This window comes from Neofelis nebulosa, chromosome 11 (assembly GCF_028018385.1).
Source record: "Neofelis nebulosa isolate mNeoNeb1 chromosome 11, mNeoNeb1.pri, whole genome shotgun sequence".
Lineage (NCBI taxonomy): Eukaryota > Metazoa > Chordata > Mammalia > Carnivora > Felidae > Neofelis > Neofelis nebulosa.
In genome coordinates, this window is record NC_080792.1 from 4,360,058 (window position 1) to 4,387,342 (window position 27,285).

General features: G+C 39.7%; 1 protein-coding gene across 3 annotated transcripts in view; it reads right to left on the bottom strand.

The window, feature by feature from the left end:
• ZNF407 (zinc finger protein 407) overlaps positions 1-27,285 on the bottom strand; it is a 456,703-nt gene that overhangs the window by 279,971 nt on the left and 149,447 nt on the right. For all 3 annotated transcript variants that reach the window (XM_058691802.1, XM_058691804.1, XM_058691803.1), the window contains exon 4: positions 970-1,044. In XM_058691802.1, the coding sequence (XP_058547785.1) occupies positions 970-1,044 (75 nt within the window). The remainder of the gene's footprint in view (positions 1-969; positions 1,045-27,285) is intronic.

Sequence of the window (27,285 nt, forward strand, 5' to 3'; positions counted from 1 at the left end):
GTAGTAACGTCCAAACTAAAACGCTAAGAAAACGGTATGCCCTCAAAAGAAGTGTCAAGGTAAATTGCTTATAAACACAGAAAATATTGGTAAGAGCATTTTAAATGTTTTAAAAAGGCAATTAAACATTGACAAATAAGGAAGAAGTCCTGGGAGGTCCTGGGCTATAGAACAATCTGCATCATGACTGACATCTTAAAAAAGTATTAAAAACCAAAAGTTTCCAGGAGCAACTACAGATGAGATGCCATCTCGGAGGGTTTGGGGGCAACCTACTGTGTCTGTGAAGGAAGAAGAGAGGGTTTTACTAGCTCTGGGTGAGCTGTACATTGTACAGATTTAAAAATTTCAGAAGTAGCCAAACTCACCTGATAGGTGACATTGTTCTATTTCTGCTCACCGAATATAATTAAGTATATGTGCCGAAGCTAATTATGACACAGTGGCAAGAGAAAAGAAGGCCTGGCAGTTGATGACATAATAATCGTAGTGTTATTTTTCATGACATGGCAACTATAGTATTATTTTGGGGATGACACAAGATGTATTTCTTTTTTAGTGTCAGCAATGTTTAATTACAGTAAGAATTTAAAAATATTATTTTAAAACCTCAAAATAAAAACACAGGAAAAAATAGACCAAGTTTACTTTTACATACTTATTTTAGCCCATTCATACACATGTGCAGAGGTCATCCCCTCTAAATCAACTTTTCTACTGTTTCAAGATTATTTCACAAATTCAAAGTCCCTTAAATCCTTTCAAATATTTTTAGATTAGAATTTTTAAAATTAAAATGACATTAAATTTTGGGGGGAGAATGACATAAAATATATTATTAGACCACAGAGTACCACAAATGCAAACATGATGAACTGACTTGATAAAAATTCTAGAAGGCACTTAAACAAAGCCTAAAATGAAAACATAACTGTATTTGTTAAATTTTAAAAAATGAACAAAAATTACCTTTCTTTGGGGGTGCCAACTCCATGTTTGCCTAGCAGATGAGTATTTAAGTGCTTCTTCATTACAAAAGCAACCCTGAAGAAAGAAATAACAATTATAGAATTCAGTCATAACTCTCTACTAAAAATATGTCCAGAAAGTATTTTCAAACAGGCATTTATATATGAATACAACAGGAATGTGCATATTACAGTGGTGTTCTTGGTAAACCAGATGCTTGCATACAGATCAAATATACTGTGATATTTGAAGACCAGAAGAAATAAGTGAATTTAAATTAAATGGTTTGTTTTCTTACTTGAGTGTGTGAACAGGGACAAAAACAATGACTGTAGCTTAGTCACTGTCTTCACCATCAGAAGAAAGATAAAGCAATACCACAACATAACATTCACTGCCCCCTAGTTGATCCCACACTTCAATCATGAAATGAGTTTGAGAAAATGTCATTTTATTAAATATTTAAGGGACTATAAAAGAGAAAATGAATAGCTTCCATGAAGCTTCCTTGAAAACATGGTAATAATTTGAAAAAAGGTTTTCTAAAAATGTTATAAATGTTTATTGTGTCTCTGGCACATGCAAAAAAGAAAAAAAAAAATGTGCTTAAGTGCCAAGAAGACGTCAATAACTAAAACAAACAAAAAGTATTACCTGACACACTACCTTACTTCATACACAAATCAGCTTACTTAATTCAATTTTGATTTCATAAATATGAAATGGACAGGAATCAGCACCCAGTCCATGGAACACTAGTTATCTCCTTCTGAATACAGTACAACATCAATTTAATTACATCGTGTGATTATTTAAAACAATTTAGATCTCATTCAGAAGCATCAGACTAAAATGGTTCTCTTGATAAGCAAAAAAAATAATAATAATAATAAATTTAATGTTATAACTTCCAGTGTAAAAGGGCTTGCAAACATTTTTGTTAATTATGTATTACAGCTGTCCTTCATAAAGTTAATTACCAATAGCTGAAAGGCAACAGAATCTATTTGCATATGTACATGAAAGGCATGACATATGCAAAAATATGATTTTAATTAGCATTCTATGATATGAAGGGCTACAAATCAAATTGGCATGTTATAAGATTCTTAACATTAAACACCGAATTCATCTGGACATGTTTGCACAAACGGGCAATGTAAGACTATAACGTACTGCGGCCTTCTGGAAGAGATGTGTCAAAAGCTAAGACTGAAACAATTTCTAAAACTGTGAATGCCTCTTTTGTGTGTGTGTGTTTTTTTTCCCCCATTTCTGGTCTATTTTGGTTATTTTCCTATAATACTAGGGAACCTCAGTTTTGAGTCTAAAACAATGTATTTGCATTTTTTAAATGACTGTGACTTCATTATTCAAATAATGTATGTGTATACACTGAAAATGACATTCATTCTTTTTTATATGTTAGGTAATAGATATGGACAATACATGCTTTACAACTATAAATAACTGATCACGCTATCAATCATTAAAATGGAAAAATGATTACATGTAAAGAATCAAAGAGTGATGATATTAAATGCTTAGCAAGAATAATGGTACAAGATATTCTATATTTGTTTCTGCTTGATTTGGACAAAATAAATAACATTTTTCATTTCCTTAAAAAAGAATGCAGTAATAACAACAGTCCATTTAAGGCATAACTTCCCTACTGTCCTCTATTTTCCTATAATTAAAAAAACATAAAGCTAATAGCAAAGAGCAAAGGCTAAGAACCCAAAGTTGCAAAGCAAAGCTTATTTACATGACCAAGTATAATTTAAGAGACGTGAGCTTAGAACCACAGTGCAGTTTCTAAATGAAAAAAAATTTTATTAATTAAAATGTTTAAGTTTTAAGACTGGAAACAAAAATATTACCCTGCACAGGGGAGCAAACTAAACTACACAGCGAGAGAAAGCTTCTACCTAATATAATTTCTCAATTATCTGCTCAATGTAACACTAAATATTTGGAGGAATAACAATTTTTTTTATTATGGGAAAAATTTATAATACTAAAATATAGCTCAATTACAGCCAAATGTAAAATGTCCATTCAACTGAAATCTGACTTGACATATAAAGTCTTTAAATTCGGTCTATACAAAGTACAAGTAGCATCAAAGTCTCAGTATCATCCTCAATTAAAAAATATAACTCAAACATGGCTAAAATAATCTTACCAACTTACATGAACAAAACATTGCAAACAATTTGCGATTACTGAACGTCTTCTAGCTTTCACTGCCATGTTCATAGCACTGCATTAATATCTTTAGCATATTAACTGCTTTGGAAATTTTAAAATCTAGATACCATCAGAAACAAAACAAAAATAGCCACAAATTTGAAAAGTGATACAAGTGAAATGCCTTCTTCCTCATGAATACTTCTGCCTTTGGCCTCCATCGTGTTTCCCCACATTTACTGATCACTTCCTGTGTAGCGCACGAATATGTCACATCAGACAGAGCTGCACCTTCACGGAGCTTTCATTCCATCACCTGTAGCCTCCAACAGGATGCACCCAGCCCGCTGCACTCCTGCGGGCACACAGCAAGTCCCGTGCTTGGTAAGGAACAGTTCTAGACAGATGCGATGCACACAGGGCAACACTTACGAGTCCTACCTCAGAAAATGTTAACACTAGTGAAACAGACAAGAACAAGCATCTTGAATAGTGATAAGAGGATAAACAAAAAGAAGAAGGAAGATCTGAATTCTATATTGGAATCAAAATTCTATATTGGAGGCTCCAGAATGTGGCTTAGGAGGGAAGGAGGCAAGGAACTAGCAGGGGACAGAGCAGGGAACAGCAGGCCACAGAAGGAAGGGCAGCCAGGACAGCTGAGTATGAGCCTAGTGTGGGGTCTGCTCCTGGAGGGGAGGGTAGAGGGGAGGAAGGGGCAAGGGCTGAGCAGGTGGAAGGGCAGGGGAGAGCAGGGGAAGGCAGGATAGGGCAGGGCAGGCCGTGTGGTGTCCCTGAGAGCAACAACCTCACAGGCCAGACAGCCCAGGCTCACACTCCAGTGAGAAAGGAAGCCCAGTCTGAACACTAGTGGGACACGTCTGACTCCCACTCTGATGGATTCCTCTAGCTGCTGGGCGCAGAGTAGACGGAGGGAGGGGACGAGGGCAGGGGCCGCCAGAAGACTCTGGGAGGCACCCAACAAGAGGGGAACCTGCTGGCCTGGAGGTCAAGGGCGAGGTGCACGCTAGAATACACTCGCTGAGGTCGTCCACCTGCAAATGCCTGACAATCTGAAGGAACACCTTGAAATAATAAAAACAGTGTTTTCTATATATGATTGATTTCCAAGTATCTATAATTGCCTGAAATAGCATCACTTAAAATTGCTTTTGATGTCAAAAGAGCAGCACAGTAATAACATTTACATCCTAGCTATAGATTTCTACTTTTCAGTACAAATATTTCTTACTTTAACTTCTAATTTTAAACCGATTTCTCCTACACGATACGTCGACCTAATCACAGCCTCTTCCTTCAGTCCCTTAGGTCGTATCACTGCGGAATGATTTCCACCTCAGAGTCATCAAAGACTATCTGACTGATCTATTTAAGTAAATAAAACAGTGTCATGAATTTGGGGAAAGGGATGTGAAACAAACCTAGAGCCACAGCACGCGAGAGCCTCTAACACACAGCAAGTCAGGATGTTTAACGGGGGCGGGGGGAGGGGGGGTGGGGGCAGAGGCAGAGGTCAGCTGTGCACAGGCCGTGTTCCTCCCGGCCTCAAGCCAAGACGAGCAGCAGCCGTATGCCTCCTGAGTCTCTGCCATGTTATTTCTGTGTCCCTTGCCTCTCTGACAAGGGCACATGCTCCTCAAAGACAGGCCTGTAGGGTATATAATACCTAACTGTGTGAGAATTTCTGACCATCAGGTCAACGCAGGCCACACAGGTTACAGGAAAGAGGAACGTGTGTGCTTTTCCGCAGTTAAAATCCAAACACATTAACACAGTAGGTCAACAAGAATCTGCAGGACTTGTTAACACACGACTATGAGGCAAGCCCATGTGCATCCTCTTTAGGTCTTACTGAGGGATCCGAGTCCCCTACCCAGGTCTCCAGCGGGGCCCCCAACACCCATGCACACACACCCCTAACCACTGCCCAGAACGCAGGCTACACGGAGACGTCTCACAGGTGGTGTCCAGTGTCAACCCCTTCCCAGCACTGCCACCAAGACTTGTGACTCTGGACCTGAACTTCTTGGTGTCACTTGCAGTCCAGCATTAATTCACCCTGTAAGCTCAGACATGTGACTCAACAAGGTGCCTTCGGTTTCCTCATATGTCAAATAGATGGCAGTGACTGTTCCTACCTAATAAGGATGTGATGGGGAGAACACGATCATTGTTTGCACAGCACAGAGCATGGTGACTCACACATTCTTAACATTACACAAATCTTTGCCACTTTTAGCTCTTAACCACCTTAAACTCAAAGGTTCAAGGCCTAACTACCCCCCTCCCGATAATCGACCTCATTCCCACTGGCCAGAACCTCTCTGTAATCAGGCCACGTTAGCAGGAAGTTAGCCAAGTTAGCAATGTGGTAGGAACCCCACGTTCATAGGAGCTACAATGCAATTCAAAGTGATTCGATTCAAACACGAATTAAAAGGTTCACATGTTTTAATACCATCAGTAAGCACCGGGGACTCCAAAGTAAACAGCACTCAGGGCTACCCATGGAACAGACAGGAGAGGAGCAAGCAATGACGAAGAATGTTTAGGTGCAATCGCCAAGATCGCGAGCAGAGACCACAGAGAGCGGGAGCCACTCCGAGGTTCCAAAGAGGCCTCGGAGCACAACAGTTAAACGGGTCAAGGCGTGCAGATTCCAGGCCCACGGACCAGGACACGCAATGGGGAAAGAAGTAACACAGAAAGGTCGAGAAAGATTGCTAGAGAATTAGGTACCAATCTGAGATAACAAAGGGAAAAAAAAAAAAAAACAGCAGAGTTCTAAATCACGAAGCATCCTATGAGTCATGCCAAAAACTTTAGATTTTATCCAGATTCTCAACATTTGCCAAATATCCTGCAGATGACTGTTCTGCAGGATGGTCATAGGGATGTTTCCGAAAGGGGAGGGCTGGAGGGCGGGGTGTGAAGCCTCACCAGGCAACACTGAGTTGGGAGAGTCAGACACTGCAGCCTCCCAGTCGGAAGGAGCCTGTGAGCACGGAGGCCCAAGAAAGGGAGGGGAGATGTGTGCAGCTCTCTCTGAACCTACTGGACTGCTACATATTTTTGTCATAAAGATGAACGAACATCTGTTAGAACTCTGTCTTCAGGACACGATTAAGAAAATGCTGCTGTAGAGTCTGAGGAACACTGAAGCAGGACATGAACATGACCGGATGTACACTTCAAAAGGCACGGGTTTTGCAGTCAGCAATGAGAGCAGGGCCTACTCTACCACTTACCATGGGAGTGGAGCCCACACATTTCTTTTTTTTAATCACGCTAATCCTCTCCTTCCTACTTTGTAGCGTGGGGGCAGAAATCCATATCTCAGAAAGTTTTAAAAATGAGATAATAGGGGTGCCTGGGTGGTTCAGTGGGTTAAGCGTCTGACTTCAGCTCAGGTCATGATCTCACAGTCCATGAGTTCGAGCCCCGCATCGGGCTCTGTGCTGACAGCTGGAGCCTGGAGCCTGCTTTGGATTCTGTCTATCTGTCTGTCTGTCTGTCTGTCTCTCTCTCTCTCTCTCTCTGCCCCTCCCTGCTCATGCTCTGTCTCTCTCTGTCTCAAAAATAAATAAAACCATTAAAAAATAAAATAAATACAATAAAATAGGAAAATTATCCTGGACTATGTAGGTGGACTCAAGGCAATCACAAGTGTCCTTTAAAAGTGGAAGAGGAAGGCAGAAGAAAGGAGGCAGAGAGAGAGATAGAACTACGAGACCGGGACCAGAGACGAGCTGCACTGCAGGCTCTGAAGGTGGAAGAAGCCGGACCATTAGCCGAAGAATGCAGGTGATTCTACTGGGGGAACATATGACCATCTTCTTCCCCCACAACGGTCTCTTGGTGGCGGCAGTGTTCATTAGTTAATCTTACCTATCACAATCATTATAATAAGGGTTGCAAAATGACAATGTTCTAATTCTATCATTTCTTCTACATTTATTAGAATGACGTTCTTCTAGAAAGAACTTCACCATTTTCACCTGCCTCACTGTCTCATGCTCTCCTCCTTGCTCCCTTCCAAGAACATTTTAAATGGACTTTTGTGTTTTCACTTTTATGTCATGTTTCACAATCAATTACCATAATTATGCTTTGTAATTCTCACACTGTCCGAAAATTAGCCAATGGAGGCCCTTTAAAGCTAGCTACTAAGTCCTTTTGACATCACTCCTCTTGGTGCCTGAGCATTTCCTTATTTTCCAGCGTAAGATGTTCCAGGCTCACCATGTCTTTTCCCTGACTGGACTCAGCCCCAGTTTCTTATAGTAAGGAGTGGTACTTACAAAGCAAGATCTAGGTGCTACCTATGATGACTGCTACTGGGATATCACTAAATCCAAGCTCCTCTGGGGCACAAAACTAGGAAATAAATAAGTAAAGGAGCGTCTGAGCAGCTCAGTTGGTACAGCATCAGACTCTTGCTTTCAGCTCAGGTCATGATCTTACAGTTTGCTGGTTCAAGTCCTGTATCGGGCTCTGTGCTGGCAGTACAGAGCCTGCTTGGGATTCTCTCTCTCTCTCTCTCTCTCTCTCTCTCTCTCTCTCTCTCTCTCTCTCATTCTCTTTGCCCCTCCCACATGTCGTGTGTGTGTGTGTGTGTGTGTGTGTGTCAAAATACATAAATAAAACTTTAAGAATAAATAAATAAGTAAGTAAACACACAAAGAAATATGGTGGGTATACTTCCTGATGGCCAGGAAAGGAAATATACAGAGGATCTCAAATATAACGCTACTCTTAGGTAATGAGTATTCACTACAACAACTGAATGTATCCTTTCATTTTCTAAAATACTGTATGTTTTCAAGTGGCATACAAGCATGTTTTATATAAAAAAAATCACAGTATACACAGAGAAAGAAGCAGCTTTTACTGAGAATCCTCCAAGTGGAAACGTGCTGATCATGACTACTTCCTGAAATCTCCAATTACGTGCTTCTTGCACAAGTTCTCAACCATCCCTGAACGCTCCCTGCTTCCCACTATTGTCAACTCTTGTCCTTCCTCTTACCTTCACGGGATGACATTACCATTCTTACTTCGAATTACTTCATACTAATTCCTTTCTGGGCACCAAGCGTAACCCCATTGTGGATGAGTCTGAAATACGTACCTCCACCATGGCCTTTCCTGGGGCATGTTTTCCTTCTCTGAACTGACAATACCTTCAAGCAGGCCTGACCCCAGTCATGACCTTCCCTCACTAACGGTCTCTCCAAACTTCCCTGATTCCAGCACCTGTACCACGTGCCCAATTCAATAATCATATCCTCATGTTCATGAATCATCTGTTGTTTGGGTCACAACTGTTCCCTATCAAGACATTACATACTTCTCTCATTCTCCTATGATTGCACTAGAACAAGCCGTGTTAGAGTGTGAAAGCATCAAGGTGCTCTCCATCACAACTCACCCCGTATTCGACCATCACATCATCTGTCCCTAAATACGTTCATACTGCACCTCAGTCATAAACATTTTATGATTCCCTACTGAACTGAATAAAGCACCAAGCCTTAAGCGAGCAAATATCAGTCTTCAATAGTCATCTGAACCAGTTATCCCAATTTTTGGAATATACCCTCAAGAAAGAATTGGAAATGAAGGGAAAAAAGCTGCACTCCAACTGAAAAATAAAAAGACCCTAAATGCTCAATAGTAATGGCATGATTATTTTAGGATATTATGCACCAATTAAAGGTACAGAAAATTTCTCAAGGCATATTAGATTAAAAAAGACAAAAACATTACGTACAATGTAATCCCATGTGTGTATATAAACGCACATGTATTTTTGTACTCTAGCATAAAAACATACAAACACAGACGTGAAGCAAATACAAGTCAAATTCACTTAACATGAGATTTAGTTTTAGATTATTTACATTCTTTGCTTTTCTACAATCAGTAAAATTTTTAATAGTGAAAAATAACATGCTGCTTTATACTTTACACGGCACACTCGTGTCCCCTCAGCGCCTTGTCACAACCGACTGCATGAGCAGCACAGCCGCCACCAGGGTGACCGGAACGAGCACGGACCGGGGCTCCCAGAAGGGAAGTGACTTTGACTTTTACAAGAAAATGTGGCAAAGAAGCTAAAGACGTAAAATCAAGATTCACACCTCCTGGCCTTGACACAGAGCTCTTTCTGCCTTTCTGTGCCTCCTGTGAAAGGAAGATTATGCCTCATGAAGACAAGAAAAAAAAGAAAAAGAAATGCTACAGAAATAGAAGTATTCACAAAGAATATCATTATAGCATATTAAATACTGTTCTAAATGAACAGGACTCTTTAGAAACTAATGAGTGAAAAATCAAGTAGTTGATGTAGGATAGAAGTTTTAGTTTTTCATTTTTTAATTCAGAGATTAGGAAAGTACTTATAATATTTAAGAAGAATATACTTATCCTGTGGTGAAGATAAAAACTAAAAATTAATGACCAGTGAAACAGGTCAGATAAAACAATAAACACAACGCAATCAGTTAACAAAAATAATTATGCTTAGAGATAAACATAAAGATGCCAAGCATTATTAAAACACTGGCCAGTGGGGTTAGAGCACATTGGTTTTATTATGAACAAAATCAAGATAAAATAGATATTTTGCTCTCAAAGTATCAAAAACCAAGATCATGGTATGGCTGTTTCTAAAATGTAAAATATGCTGCACAAAGTAAATCAACACTTAACTGAAGTATTAAAACTTCATTAGCGTAACATTTAAATGAAATATGTTCTGGGCGCCTGGGTGGCTCTGTTGGTTGAGCGTCCGACTTCAGCTCAGGTCATGATCTCGTGGTTTGTGAGTTCGAGCCCCACGTCGGGCTCTGTGCTGACAGCTCAGAGCCTGGAGCCTGCTTCGGATTCTGTGTCTCCCTGTCTCTCTGCCCCTCCCATGCTCATGCTGTCTCTCTCTCTCTCTCAATAATAAACATTTTTTAAAAATTTAAATGAAATATGTTCTATATCATCCTAAACGTATTTGTAAACAGGTTCCCATTTATTGTTTTAAACATGACTTCACATAAGAGTTTTTTCCATCCACTTCTCTGGCCTATTAATTAGCACATTAACTTAAATGAACACACAAAAAAACTTGAAGTTTCTCAAAGGAATTCAAATCTATCAAAAACTTTATGTGGCAAATGAAGAAAAAAAATCTATGATTACACGAGATTTGTTTATTCCAAAGCTCAGAAGTTATTGGGTGTTAACACTTGAAAACTACAGTTCTCGGGGTGCCTGGGTGACTCAGTCGGCTAAGCATCTGACTTCAGCTCAGGTCATGATCTCAGGGTTCGTGAGTTCGAGCCCCACGTTGGGCTCTGTGCTGACAGCTCAGAGCCTCGAGCTTGCTTCCGATTCTGTCTCCCTCTGTCTCTGCCTCTCCCCTGCTCACACTCTGTCTCTCTCTCTCAAAATTAAATCAACATTTAAAAAATTGTAAAGGAAAGAGAAGAAAACTACAGTTCTCAAGCTCTGTTTCCAGATCATTCATTGCTAGGCCAAACCAATTATGTCTATCGGGATTTCTCAAGTATCTTACAATACCATTTCTTGAAATACCAATACCCTTTTGGTTATAATAATCCCACAGAACCCAGAACTTCCACATTTGAAATCTGCCCTTGCAATTTTACATAAAACCACTTCCTCCAAAAACAAATTATCGACATCCCCAAATTTAAAATGACCAAATGTCCTTTAATATTCAAAAATTCTAATTATTATTTTCCTGAAGAAACAAAACTTAACAAAACTTTTGTTTATTCATAAAAACCAAAAACTCTTCTATGTGTCACACCTCTCCTGAAAGTAAGCTTTGTGTGCACAAAAGCAGCAGTGAGCTCTTAGATATAATGCAACGTTAGCTACGGCAATCAGACATATTCTTCCAAGAAACCGCGAGGTAGTGCCATAAACCCACAAACTCTCACACATGCCCACAGGGCATTGCCCACGCTCTATAGGGGAGGACAGGGAGATATCCAGAGACCCAGCACTCCTCCTTCTCAAGAGGTAATTGCTAAGGGGTCCTATAAGAATATCACTATTAGTATTGTCAGAATTATAAGTGTTACACCTTTCCAAGAACGTTAAATGTAGATTTTCCAGTATTAACCACATTCTTAATAGTAACAAAAGCCATCTCCTATTAGGTTTTTTGTTTTATTTGTAGGGAGAGAAATTACCAAGCTCTGTTCTGAGTGCTTTACATACATGTAACTTACTGAACCTCACTTTTAACAACCCGTGCACATACTGTAAAAGTCGGCCCCCACAAGGCTGCACAGCCAGTGAGTGGCCTTCGGCATTTGAGCCCACGCTGTCTGATCAGAGCCCACACACTGCACTCGAGTACCACTGCTTCTCTCCGTCTTACAAATTAAAATTCATATATATTACTCTTTAGTTCTTGTGTCTGCATTTTTTAACTAAAAAGTCACTTGCCAAAATAAGTAAGGAAATCAAGGACAAAGTGTATTTGGTTTCTAAGTTTATGAAACAACACAGGCAGCAGCACAGAATCACTTGCTGAAATTGCGAGTGAAAACCCTGGGTCTAATCTAGGCTCTGCAGTGCGGAGTGATGTGGCCCTGGCTCAGTTAATAACAATGACACACAGGACACAATGACGTTACGACACTTACATTGTCTCAAAGACTACTATGAATTTAGTAAAACAACTGTATTAGTGGTAAGTTATAGAATAAGGATTGCCATAATTGATGAAATGACAATTAGAAGGGAATCAAAATAAACAATGCTAGATGGGTTCAGGATGGTTAGAGGGAGGGAGGGAGGGAGGGAGGGAGGGAGGGAGGGAGGGAAGGAAGGAAGGAAGGAAGGAAGGAAGGAAGGAAGAAGAAGGGGGAAAGGATGATGGGTGGGAGAGAGAAGGAAGAAAGGAGGAAGGAAGGAGGGCAGGGAAGGAGGAAGGGTAGGAGAAGTGGGGAAGGGAGGGAGGGACGAAGGGAAGAGATGGGGAGGGAGGGAGAGAGAAAGGGAGGAGAGGAAAAAGGGTGGAAGAGAGGGAGGAAGGGGGAGGGAGGAATAAGGGTGGAGAAATGGAGGGAGGGAGGGAAGAAGGGAGGGAGGAAAGGTGGTAGAGAAGGAGGGAGGGAAGAAGAAGTAAGGGTGGAAGAAAGGGAGGAAGGGAGGGAGGGAGAAGGGGAGGAAGGGTGGAAGGAAGGGGGGAGGGAAGAAGGGGGAAATAGGAAGGAAAGGAGGGAGGGAGGGAGAAGGGGGAGCAAGGAGGAAGGGTGAAAGAAAGGAAGGCAGCAAGGGAGGTGGGAAGGAAGAGGGAGGGAGAAAGGGGGGAAATAGGAAGGGAGGAGGGGAGAGAGGAAGTGGGGAGACAGGGAAGGAGAAGGCGAGGAAGGGTGGAAGAGCTGGAGGAAGAGAGGGACAGGGAGGAAGGAAGGGGGACATAGGAAGGAAGGGAGGGAAGGAAGAAGGGAAAGAAGGGTGTGACAAGAAGATACTGACCACAAGCCACCCTCACTGAAAAGTTTCCCAACGATTTCAACACACAACCCTTGGCCTGGAGCTGCCTCAACCCTTCTGAAGGTGGCAAAGCAGTGGTGGGGCCTTCTGTTACTGTTAGGTATTACCCTAGAAATGGCAAGTGGTAACACGGTCAAGGGAAATTAAAATTCGTACAGCACGCTGGGGAAAGTGCAGAGCAAGGCCCCAAGCACAACAGACCTGGGGCTGAGTCCAGCCGGGCCATGGCGGAGGACACCAGCTCACCCTGGCCGTGAAGACTGCGTGACAGGTGGTGTGGCAGGGCTTCCTGGGGTGCTGAGAGCCCAGGGACCATTCGGGAATTGTTGGCTGACATCGTGGCAATGACAAAAATTAAGACTCCTCCTCAGAACAGGAGGAAGAGGAGGACACAGAACAGGAGGAAGAGGAGGACACAGGACACGCACCGGGCTTCGCACTCACACACGAGACTCTGAGTCCCAGCTTCGCCCTTCCCGAACAAGAAGACCTTCCTCACCGGGCTAAACGAGTTTGAAAAACACACGCTAACACAAATTACCATTTTGTTGACAGAACACTGTAGGCCAAGTAGAGCGGCGAATGTTTGCCTGGATTCTTCAGATACATAGTATTACTAACCTCAATTTCCAAATAAGAATATTGGGGCATAGTGGAATGAAACAAAACAACGGTTAGAGTAAAAGCTATCTATATGCAGTATATAGAAGCCTATACAGTAAAGTGTCGGAATATTGCAAGAAATGCACTAAGGTCTCGATAAATGATTGCTATTAATAAATTAAGAGTCTCTTCCTACCCAAGCATATAATCCTGGTATTGTCCTTATTGATTAAATGTGCAAAAGCTAAAAGACATCAGGGTGTTGATGTCGAGGAATAAAACACCAATCGATAAATCCACCAAACAAGTATTTCCACTTGTATATGTAATTTGTCCTCAAATTTCTTCCATGATGATGTTTTATGTAAATCTATAATACAATAACAGGAAATGAAGCGGATGTCAGTGGAGGAGTGGCGACCAGCCCCTGGTTCCAGTTCCGCAAGGGAACTGAAGGGCCGGGCCCACAGGGACCAGAAGACAGTTGACTCGAAGTTCCATTTGAGATCTCCTATTCCCTAAGACATACTCTGGTCATTTGCAGTAGAGACTCGCCAGTACACAGTGCTGACCTATCCAACACCACCATTTCCAAGGTGCCTTAGTACAGGCACTTCTGATATCATGGTAATTTGGGGGTAGAGGGGTGCTTTTCAATTACTGCTTTTAAAATATTATTTGGGGGGCGCCTGGGGGGCTCAGTCGGTTAAGCGGCCGACTTCGGCTCAGGTCACGATCTCACTGTCCGTGAGTTCAAGCCCTGCATCGGGCTCTGTGCTGACGGCTCAGAGACTGGAGCCTGTTTCAGATTCTGTGTCTCCCTCTCTCTGACCCTCCCCCATTCATGCTCTGTCTCTCTCTGTCTCAAAAATAAATAAACGTTAAAAAAAATAAATAAAATAAAATAAAATTATTTGGTAAACAAGAATACTTAAGTTGCAATTGACGTGAAAATTAGTAGAAACTGGCCATACACATTTAGTATGTTTATGGAAACCAAAATATATTGCACTGTGTATAAATAAGAGCCAGAAATTTTGAGATTTTAAAATGATACAATCTACTTTTAAACTAATTTGGCATGAACACACCATTATGAGATACACACAGATAAGGGGTAATCTGTATCTTGTATCAAGGCTTACATATAGTTAAGATAAATATCTTTTGTGGAACACAATTATGCAAAAAATTAGAACACAACAGAAAACATTTAATAATAAAATGTTATAGAATAGAATTTAATCTTTATTTAATGATTCAGCAGGCATATCAAAAACATGCAGTGCTTCTGGGACATAATCATCATCATCAATTACTGCTGCATAGGAGAAATACAGAAGTGTCAATTAATAAGAGCTCTGGCTGAATTACTTCCCTATAACAATGTATAATAAACCGAGTGAACCAATTGAAATAAGAAACATTTAAGGAATTTTTATAATAACTGAGTGAACCAATTGAAATAAGAAACATTTAAGGAATTTTTATAATAATAAAGTCAGGATTATTTTGTTCTCCTTTTAAAATTTCTTTATCATCTGAAATAAGGTGTCTTAACAAAGTTTACTTAAGTGATAGACAGCAAAGAGGAATGTAAATTAGAAAAAGAATGAGGGGCGCCTGAGTGGCTCAGTCAGTTGAGCATCCAACTCTTGATTTCAGTTCAGGTCATGATCCCAGGGTCATGGGATCAAGCTCCACTTTGGGTTCTGGGCTAAGAGTGCAGAGCCCGCATGGGATATTCTCTCTGTCTCTCTCTCCTTCTCTGCCTCCCTCCCCACCCACCCCTCCCAGTCCTGCCATCTGCTCCTCACCCTGATCATACTCTAAAAATACAAAATATCAAAAAAAAAAAAAAAAAAAAAGAAAAAGAAAAAGAAAAAGAAAAAATATTCCAAAGACAAAGACAGACTGTCTATCCTATTCAGGAAGTTAGCATATTGTTGGCTGTAGACTGCATCATGTACCACGTTGGGCAGATGCAGAACATTATTTCCATCTTTAGTTACAATTTTTGTTTAATTTTTTTAATGTTTATTCATTTTTCAGAGAGAGCGAGAGAGAGAAACAGAGAGACAGAGATAGAGCGGGGGAGGGGCAGAGAGAGAGGGAGACACAGAATCCGAAGCAGGCTCCAGGCTCTGAGCTGTTAGCACAGAACCCGACGTGGGGCTCAAACTCAGGAACCGTGAGATCATGACCTGAGCCATAGTCGGACGCTTAACCAACTGAGCCACCCAGGGGTCCCTTTAGTTAGAAATTAAATGCAAATTAAGAGGATATGTACAAGTGCAAGGTTGGCAAGGGGAACACCGCAGGTGCTCTGTACGAGGACGACAGGGCCGGACCAAACTATGCTCCACAGATCCCTATTCCTAGGATTCACCCAGTTAGGAAAGGCCATGAGAGAGACTCTGGTGGGACACATGGAATACAGAAGTGGGGCAAGGCTCACACATGTTGTAATTCATTGCCAAGATCATCTGTCATAATGCAACAACCAACACGCCAACGCTACTCTCCTCTCCATGGACTGGGGGTCTTCCACCAGCTTCTGCTGGACTGCTGGACTAACTGGGTAAGTTTGAGTGACTGAGGAAAAGACCAGCTTTTGCAGAAATGCATGCCTCTCATCAATGTGACAGACAATGAAGGATTCAGTCTGTGCTCTTGGGCCCCAGTTCATGCTCACAAGTCCCCTTACTCTGTACTCCCCACTCTGGGTCTTTCCTCACCTCTCAACTACCTGTCCTACAGACAGTTTCAAGATCCAACATCAAATGAAATGACTGTACCTTACGGAGACTGGTTGAAACTGTTCCCACAGTTGTATAAGACCAAATCACCGTAACGAATCCCTTAACTTTCTTAGTATAACCACATACACACACATACATATATACATATTACTGGTTCTAAATGCCTGATTGATGCAGAATTTTACAAATGGAATGAAAAGGACTTACCCTTCCCACCGAAAACAAAGAAAAAAACCCAACATATATGAAATATATGAAATAACAATTTTTAACACAGGGAACATCAGGCAAAGAAAGTGATCTCAGAGAGAGACAGTTCTCAGACATTGGCACAGGCTGTGGAAATGTAGTTGAAGATGAGTAGACCTATGAAGGGCAATTTATGCAGATAAGCTGAGACAAAATGGACTACATGAAGACCAGGGAGCTGGAGAGAGGAACAGGAGAGACCTACATATACAGAAAGAAATCAAGATCAGCAGAAGGAATGCAGGGAGCATTCAGTTATTTATTGATCAAACTGCATGTCTAAAGAAACTACACAAAAGTATGGTTAAGAATAGACAAGGGGTGCCTGGGTGGCTCAGTCAGTTGAGTGTCCAAATCTGGATTTTGGCTCAGGTCATGATCTCACAATTCATGAGATCGAGCCCCATGTCAGGCTCCGAGCTGAGTGTGGATCCTGTTTGGGATTCTCTCTCTCTCTCTCTCTCTCTCTCTCTGCCCCTTCCCTGCTCCCCTCGCCTCCCTCTCTCTCTTTCTCTCTCACAAAATCAATAAATAAACTTAAAAAAAAAAAAAAAAAAACCAGCAACAGACAAAAAACATTACAAGAAAAAGTGATCAGTGCTCACACAGGACCAGCCTGGAGAACATGAGGACTCACATATGGGGCAAACAGAAAGGTCGGCCTCAGCAATACACAGTAATTAACCAGAGACTAAGCACTATCCCAATTCTGCTCTAAAGTGATGCACAAAATATCAAACTTTTTTTCCAAATGAACTAACTACATCCCAGAACAAAGCTCAAGAATATTTATTTTTAAAAAAAATTTTTTTAATTTTTTTTTCAACGTTTTTTATTTATTTTTGGGACAGAGAGAGACAGAGCATGAACGGGGGAGGGGCAGAGAAAGAGGGAGACACAGAATCGGAAACAGGCTCCAGGCTCCGAGCCATCAGCCCAGAGCCTGACGCGGGGCTCAAACTCACGGACCGCGAGATCGTGACCTGGCTGAAGTCGGACGCTTAACCGACTGCGCCACCCAGGCGCCCCTAAAAAAAATTTTTTTTAACGTTTTATTTTTTGAGAGAGAGAGAGAGACAGAGCATGAATGGGGGAGGGGCAGAGAGAGAGGGAGACACAGAATCGGAAGCAGGCTCCAGGCTCCGAGCCATCAGCCCAGAGCCCGACGCAGGGCTCGAACTCACGGACCGCGAGATCATGACCCGAGCTGAAGTCGGACGCTTAACCGACTGAGCCACCCAGGCGCCCCAAGAATATTTATTAAAATACAAGATAAATAGTAGCAACAAAGTCAAATTCACAATGTCTAAAATAGAATGAAAAATTACCAGACATACAAGAAGTAGGAAAACAGGACCTATAAATAAGGAGAAAAATAAGGAGAAAAATGAGAAAAAAATAAATAAGGAACAGACAAGATATTAAAATCAGCAGGGGCGCCTGGGTGGCGCAGTCGGTTAAGTGTCCGACTTCAGCCAGGTCACGATCTCGCGGTCCGTGAGTTCGAGCCCCGCGTCAGGCTCTGGGCTGATGGCTCGGAGCCTGGAGCCTGTTTCCGATTCTGTGTCTCCCTCTCTCTCTGCCCCTCCCCCGTTCATGCTCTGTCTCTCTCTGTCCCAAAAATAAATAAAAAACGTTGAAAAAGAAAAATTTAAAAAAAATAAATAAATAAAATCAGCAGACGAGGATATCAAAATACTGTCATACAGGCAAAATGACCAAAAAGATATGTATTAAATGGAAGACATAAAAAAGACCAAAAGGAAACATCTAGAGATAAAAACTGGACTAGAGGAGATAAATTCACTTAGATGAAATTAATGATAGACTTGACATCCCAAATAGTGAACCTGAAGAAATAAAAATTTAAAAAAAAAAAAAAAAAAACAATTAAAATAAAAGCACAGAGAAAAAAGAAAACTTTGAAAACTGAAAACAGGATTAACTGTCAATTTCAAGTAATATAACTGGAAAGTCCCAAATGCAGTGTGGGAGAGGGAATACCTGAACAGTCGCCAAAAATGTCCCAAACTTGATGAAAATTACAAACCTACAGATACAAAAGCTCAATAAACTACAATTAAAGCAAATATAAAGAAAACCAATGATAAAGAAAAAACCTGAAATGTAGGCAGAAAAAAAAGTCATTATGTACATAGGACCAAAAATGAGAATGATGGCTGATTTACAGACCCAATTCAGGTAACAAACAAAGACCAAAAGAAAGGGTAATTCTCTTCACCTTACACGTTTCACCATTTACAAAAATTATATCAAAATGGATTGCAGGCCTGAACATATAACCTAAGACTGTAATTCTTTTACGAGAAAACATCAGAGAAAATCTTTGTGATCTTGAGATAGACAAACATTTCTTGGATATTACAACAAAAACAGATCCATAAAAGGGCAATTGATATAAATTCAACAATATCAACATTTACAATTTCTCCTCTAAAGAAAATAAAGCCACGGAGTAACAGATAATACTTGCACAACATATATTTGATAAAGGACTTGTAGCTAGAAAATATAAAACACTCAAACCTAAAAATGAGGAGGAAAAACTGTTTTCATGGGTGAAAGACTTTAATGGCTTCTCCATCAAAGAAGAAACATGGACGACCAAAAGCTCACTAGGAGATGGTTAACACCATTAGTGAAATGCAAACTAAAAACAAAAGTATACCTGGACATGTCCGAAAGGAATGGCTGAAATTAACACACTGACAATACCAAGTGCTGGGCACGAACGTGGACGAACGGGACCGCTATTCACTCCTGATGGGGGTAGAAAGCATTATCATTCTCTGCAAAACACCTAAACGTACACCTATCATGAGCTTATTCACAAGAGTTCACCCAAGAGAAATCAAAGCTTTTCCATACAAAACCTTCTATGTAAATGTTCGTAACAGCCTAATTTTAAATACCCAGAAACTGGATCAAAAGGGAAATAGATAAATAAATGATAAAGAAAAGTGTGCTTCTACTCAGCAACAGAAAGGGATGAACCAAGGATACCTAAAGCAACACTGGTGAAATATGGAAATAGCTATGCTAATGAAGGGGCTGGACAAAAAAAGAGGAAAGTGACTGGAACAGGAGTTCTAGGAAATGCAAACTAAGTAACAGTGGCAGGAAGTAGACTGCAGGCAGCTAGGGCATGGGAGGGAGGGGTAGGAATTAAGGATTACCAAGGAAAAGAGGAAACTCTTTGGCAGTAACAGAAACGTCCATTATCTTCCTTGAGGTGCTAGATTCGTGGAAATACATGTATGTGTGTATCTTTCAAAACTTATCAAATGGTATAGTTTAAATGTATTAAATCCTTTGACCCTTAAGTTAAAAATGATACTTTCAAAGGAAGTGAATTTCCTAAGGTATATTCATGATGAAGTCAGAAAACATGAGTATTTCAGGCATTATGGCCTCCTTTGAAATTAATAACCACATTTTGTTATTATCATCCCCTTTCCTTCCCCCTTTCATTGCCTTTAAGGCTCTCTCACTTGGAAGAACTTCAAGTTCTTGATAACAGAGAACAAGTCAACAACAGGAGTAGTAAGCCTGACCCAGTCCCTGCTAACTTACTTGCACATGAGGTATGGACACTATGTGGGCAGGATGAATAGGAGACATCTTACTACAGGGGCAATGGCGAGAATTTCAGCAATCATTAGGCAAAGCCTAAGGTTTAGGAACTGCAGCAAAAACTTAAAACAAATAAAATGCACACCATAAAGTAAGCAGCTTCTTTGGATTCTTTTTTCTTCTAGAATTGTAACTGTCTCATGTTAATAAAGCAGAATAGTTCAAACCAAAGAGGATCAATGTGAAGTTTGGGGGGAAAGTTATACATGATAAAAGTATACAGATAGAAAGATTTGATGAAAACATTAGTTTTGGATTACCTATTTTATTTAGCATCAGTTATACACTGATGTAGGATTTGCATATAGTAGGATTTATAAATGTACATATGTACCTGCAAATGTATGATGCTCATATAGTTTTTTTTAAGGTAATTTATTTTGAGAGAGAGTGCATGCACACACAAGGGAGAGGGAGAGAGGGAGAATCCCAAGCAGGCTTTGCTCTGTCAGGGCAGGACCTGACGTGGGGCTCGATCTCATGAACCGTGAGAATATGATCTGAGCCAAAATCAAGCAGGGCGCTTAAACTATTGAGCCACCCAGGCACCCCATACAGTTTATAAAAGTAACACAGTTAACAACAATGTAGTAATTTTAAGAAATGAATGAAGGCCATAAAAAATCACAAACATGAAAAGCACTCAGCTGTTTCCTAAAGTTAGAAATAATACAAGAGACAACAAACCGTGAATAGCAGATGATGGAAAAGCGAAAGATGTAAGTTTATAGGCTTGAGAGGTTATAGAGCACGTTAGATTAAAAGGGGAGAACATGTATCTGTGGGTGACATAAGACATGTCAATACTGTTAGCAACCTCTTACACTTAAGCATTACTTAAAGACTTCTCTGTACAATGTAAATTTTATATCTAGTAATACAAACCAATCAATAAATTTCTGATAAAATCCTTTGTCCAAAAAACTGTGCTAAGGGGTATTGGAAAGGGCCAAAACAATTTAAAATCTCATGATCTAACTGAAGAAAGATATAACCACTTTACACAAGTAAAAAAAAAATTGTTTTTTAGATCCTAAAGAACACAAAATGTAAATGCCTCTATCACCCTATCAAACCCAAGTGTTACAGCAAGTAATGTATAATGCCTGGTAATTACATTAATAATGCCCCAATATTAAATTAATATATAATATAACCTACTAAAACACAAACACTGAAAAGGCCAAAATACTGCTCTAATAAATATCACTAAAATAAACAAAATAATTTAAAATAATTTCTATTTCAACACAATTGGGTGGTAATACACTGAAAGACCTAAGGAAATTTCCAGAAGTTTCCAACTAGATATAAAATCACCATGATTGAAGAGATTTCCAAAAAGGTAAAGTGAAGACCTCCAAATATCTTCTCCATGAAAGCAATGGGGATATGGGCAAAACCAACTTTTTAAAGAATGCTGGTAGTTAATCTCAGACTAAAACACACTGAGGAATGTAAATTCATGAAAATGGCTGGATATTGGCAAGGACAATGAGTTTTGTGGTGCTTTGACTGTTCCCAATCCTTTGTCCATCTCTCTAGAGTCCTGAGACCCTTGAAAACCAACCAGATCACAACTATGGTGGCTATGAAAAACATCCAACAGCCTAGCAGCCATGAGAGGAGTGAACAGGTTTAGAACTCACCAAAAGCCTATCAGAGATGTTCCACTAACTGACAAGACCACTTCTCAGGGCTTGTCTTTATTTGACCTGACTCACAACCCATTCTTTGTGAGGAATCCCTATCACCTGAGCAAACTTCAGGGTGGGGGGTTGGGAGGGGAGGACAGTACCAACTGTTTTGAGAACACAGCTGCTTGAGAGTGATAGCAGTTGAGGCTAACAAGATGTTAACTGATAAAGCTTCTATTAAAAGGAAAAATTTGAGGATGAGATATACATCAGTAACTTTGAAAAGCTCCTACACATTGCTCACATCTAAAAGGCCATACACAGGGACGCCTGGGTGGCTCAGTCGGTTAAGCGTCCAACTTCAGCTCAGGTCATGATCTCGCAGTTCGTAAGTTCAAGCTCCTCCCATGTTGGGCTCTGTTCTGAGAGCTCAGAGCCTGGATCCTGCTTGGCATTCTGTGTCTCCCTCTCTCTCTCTCCCCACCTGCCCCCCAACTCATGCTCGCACACTCTCTCTCTTTCTCTCTCTCAAAAATAAACACATTTAAAAAAAATTTTTTTTTAAATAAAAGACGGGGCTTGTGTCAATGCCAGGGAAAGATCTGACACCTGTGATTATACTATATTTCACCTCTGGGTAATATGAAACCTTTGTATAAGCAGAAAGTGTAAGTAAAGTAAGAGCTAATAACTGCTTGCTGGTGCATTGAAAACCTTCCATAATGGAACAGGGGTCCTTAAAATATGCTGGGAGACTTACTGATAAAAGGCATTTAAGCAAACCTCTGTCTAACCATTAAGTTACTCAGCAAGCAGTCAGTTCAGTGGCCATATATAAAAAAGAATACTACAATAAAAATTCATTTAACAAAGTCACTTACAATCAGCCACAACAATAATAAACAACAACAAGTCAAACCCTGAGGGAGGGGGGTGGGGGATCTGATTTCCAGAGTGGTCACATTACATTATTTAAGATGTCTAGTTACTGGGGCGCCTAGGTAGCTTGGTTGGTTAAGCGTCCAACTCTTGATTGCAGCTCAGGTCATGATATCATGTTTTGTGGGTTCGAGCCCCATGTCCACTGACAGCAGGGAGCCTGCTTGGGATTCTCTCTCCCTCTTTCTCTACCCCACCCTCATTCATCAGCACATGTGTGCACTCTCTCTCTCTCTCAAAATAAACATTTAAAAATTAAAAAAATAGAAGATGTCTAGTTACCAACAAACATGTACACAAAAATTGAGACATGCAAAGTAACATAAAAATATTATCTATATAAAGGGGAAAAAACAGTAAAAAAAAAATACTTCTGACAAATCACAGACGATGGAGTTTCTAGACAAAGAGTAAATCAACTAGTATAAAAATATACAAAGAAAAAAGTGAAATATATGCACATACAAAACAGAAGAGGATGATGACTCACCAAACAGATAATATCAAAAAAGAATTACTAAATATATACATAGTATACGTGTGTGTGTGTGTGTGTGTGCGCGCGTGCATGCGTAAATTTTTGAGTTAAAAAGTAAAGTAACTGAAGGAAAAATCACTACAGGGGCTCAACAGCAGATTTGAACTGGCAGAGGAAAACAATCAATGAACACAGGGAAAAGTGGACACAGGGAAAAATGAAAAAAAGGAGGAGCAGAAGAAGAAGAAAGAAGAGGGCAAAAGAGACGGGGAAGAGAAAGGAAAAGCTTCCAAGAACCACAGGACACTATCAACTGTACCAAAACAGTCATGGTGGGATTGCTAAAAGAAACAAGAAAGGAGCAGGGAAAAATTCAAGAAAATGGCTAACACCTTTACAAATTTGATGAAAACTCAGTCTTCACATCCAAGAACCTCAACAAATAAATACCAAGTAGGATAAATTGAAAGAGATCCACAGCTAGATTACAACAGTCAAACTGTCAAAAGCCAAGCACAAGGAGAGAATCCAGAAAACAGTAACAGAAAGGCTATTCTTCCATTTCAAGGTAAGATAACTAACAGACTTCACATTGGAAACTATGTAGTCCACAAGACAGTGGAATAACATTCAAAATACGGAAAAAAACTAATGTCAACAAAGAATTCTGTATCAGCAAAACATAAACAAACAAGAAGAAAACATAAAAGACATATCCAATTAACAAAAGCAAAAGAACTCATCATTAGCAGAACTGTACCACAGCAAATTCTAAAGGTACTCCTCCTTCAGGCTAAAATTGAAGAGAGAAATGCAATTCCATATGAAGAAATGGAGAGCACCAGTAAAGCTAACTACTCAGATAAATAATGGACAGTATATCCTTTGAAATTCATTTTTTCTCTTCAATATAGCAATAATTATATACCTGCATTTATTTATCAACACACAAGTATAAAAATGCAATTTGTATGAAAATAACACAAAACACAAAGTAAGAAGAAGAAAATGAAGCTATACAGAAGCAAAGCATTGGTACAGTATTTAAGTCTGTAGTCATCAAAACAAGAATGTTATAAGTTGAAATATTAATTGTCATCCCCAGGGTAATAATTACATATATGATATATAAACTACATAATCAGGAAGTAATATAATTATAAAATATTAATATAATCATAATTAACATATTTATTAACTACTATAATCATAATGGACATGTATGTGTGTAAACATACACATGCATTACATGTATGAATCAAAAAAGGAATTTTAAAAGGTAAACAACAAAACACCTAACACACAAAATAAAGCAATAATGGTGAGAGAGAGGAACAAAAATGACACAAGGACATGTAGAATCAAAGAGCAAACGGCATACTTAAGTAAGTCCTATCATATCAGTAATCCCATTTTATGTAAGTGGGCACGTTCCAATCAAAAGGCAGAGACTGACAAAATGCATTTTCAAAACGTGACCCAGCTATATGCTCTCAAAACAGACAGACATTATGTTTAAAGAGTCAAAAGAATTGAAAGCAGAATAGAAAAAGATACAGGATATGATCATTAACCTAAAGAGGTTGCAATGGCTATACTACTAGTCAAACAAAATGGAGTTTAAGACAAAGACTGTTACTGGAGACCAAAAGAGGATATTTTATTCTAAAAAGGTCAAATCGTCAGTAAGACAGAATTATAAACATATTTGGCCCTGACAAGACAGCCTCGAACTACATCAACTGAAAACTGACAGAATTGAAGGCGAAAAAGAAAAATTCAAAAATATGAGTTGAGGACATTAAATCCCATTTTCAATAATGAAAACAACCAGGTAGAGGATAAAAAAGGGAAAGGTAAATTTTGAATAAAAATATATATTAACTACAACAAACAAATGTCTGTAGACCATGTCACATAAAAACAATCTCAAGTTTACGTGGAATACTCTCCAGGAGTGGCCATATGTTAAGACATAAAACAAGTCTCAAGAAATTTGCCAGGAGTGGAATCAGGGACAGAATACTTTCATTTCCTTTAACCATATTAAATAAAATTAGAAATCTATAAAAAGGAAGTTTTGGAAATTAACAAATATGTGGAAATCACATAACATAGTATTAATTAAATAATGGGTCCTTAGAATAAATAACAAAATAAACTTTAAAATACTTTGAGATGAATGGGGAAAAAAGAACACACCAAAAATTATGGAAAGCAGCTAAAGCAGTAGGGAGAGAAAATTTAATAGCTGTAAACATCTATATTTAAAAAGAAGAAATTCTCACATCAAAAACCTAAATATCTATGTTAAGCAACTAAAAGAAAGAAAAGCAAACAAAACACAATACAAGCAGATGGAAGAAAATAAAAACTAGAGCATGAGTAATGAAATAGAAAAATAGCCAAAATCCACAAAATCAAAGTTACTTCTTTGAGAAGATCATCAAAACTGACCAACTGTTAGTTCCAACAATCAAGGGGAAAAATGAGACTCAAGTGACTGGATTAGGAAAGAAAAGGGGGACATTACTACTGTTCTTACAGAATAAAGGGGACTAAAAAAGAAATAGTATGAACGGTGTGCCATCAAATTAGACATACTAAATGAGATGGACAAATGCCTAGAAAGAACAAACGAGTGTCACTGGCTGAAGAAGAAATTAAATCATCTGAATAGACCCGTGACAAGTAAAGAGACTGAATTACTTATCAGAATATTGTGAACAAGGGAAGCTTAGGTTTAGATGGCTTCACCAGTGAATTCCACCCAACATTTAAAAAAGAAGTAAAACCAGTCCTTCACAACTCCCCTGAAAAATACAAAAGTTTATTCAAACACTTCCCAACAGAATCTATGAAGCCAGCATTAGTCTGACACAAAAACAAGATGAAGACATAATCCCTTAGGAACGTGGAAGCATTATTCTCAACAAAATACTAACAAACTGAAAACCAGAACCATGTGGGAAGAATTAAGTACGTTTACCAAAGGGGATTCGTCTAAGAAGGCAAGTTTGGGGAAACATACAGAAATCAATTGAATACAATATATTCCATTAATAGAAAAGGATCTGTTCCAGATATAAGAGAATGGTCAGAGACGATAGACACACGCCAAAAGAATACAGAAGACAACACACGGTCTTCCTGTTGACCAGTATGGGGTGATGTGAGCACCATACTGATTATGGAAATGATTTCTAATAAATAAAAAACGAATCCATGCGTGTACATTGACACAAACACAAACAAAGTAAACATAAATTGAAAAATTTCTTCCAACAAATGTAGGAGCAATAGACATGTTACAAAATAACATCACTGTATTCTTCAAAGTTTAAACTGTTGCCTTTCCCCAATCAATAAGCATAGAGTTGATGATATATTAACAATATCTCATTTTACTTGATGAATTTTAGCCTTTGTTTAGCTTTAGAAAATTGCAAAAGAGTTGACAGAATTTCACCCGCATCTAATTCGTACAGATGGCAATAAGATATCTTATATCTCCAGTTTCTTATTCTTATACTAATTTGATTTCCTACCAGTACAGTATGAAAGGAAAAATAATGGTTTTTATTATTTGGACATTAACTTCCCGCAAAGATATAAAGACTGGGGCTTACTGTGATTGACATTTTTTTTTACATATATTTATTTATTTTTGAGAGACAGAGAGAGAACATGAGCGGGGAAGGGGCAGAAGAAAAGGGAGAGAGAGAGAGAGAGAGAGAGAGAGAGAGAGAGAGAGAGAGAGAGAGAGAGAGGCGGAATCCGAAGCAGACTCCAGGCTCCGAGCTGTCAGCACAGAGCCCAACTTGGGGCTCGAACTCACAAGCCGCGAGATCACAACCTGAGCCGAAGTCGGACGCCCAGCCGACTGAGCCACCGGGCGCCCCCGCTGTGATGGACTTTCAAGCACAATGTGCTCACATGCCCGTGGACCCGCCTATGATTAAAACAGCACCATGCTTCACCGTTAAGCAAAATGAACCCTGCAGCAATGGTCCTGCAACGCGCAGGATTAGCCCCTCAAACAACACGTCTGCAAAACCGTCCGCACGTGTCAGCTTAATTCCTTCTACCTCTTTCTCTGCAGTCGGACACTGTTGTTGGCAGGTGACAGGGTCAGGAGGAAGTCCAAAAGGAAAGTGCCACAGTTAGCTTTTATGATCATTTACAAAGTAAACAGCCCCTGATGCTAACACCGCAGCCCTGGAGCAGAGACAGCACTGTTTATTAAAAA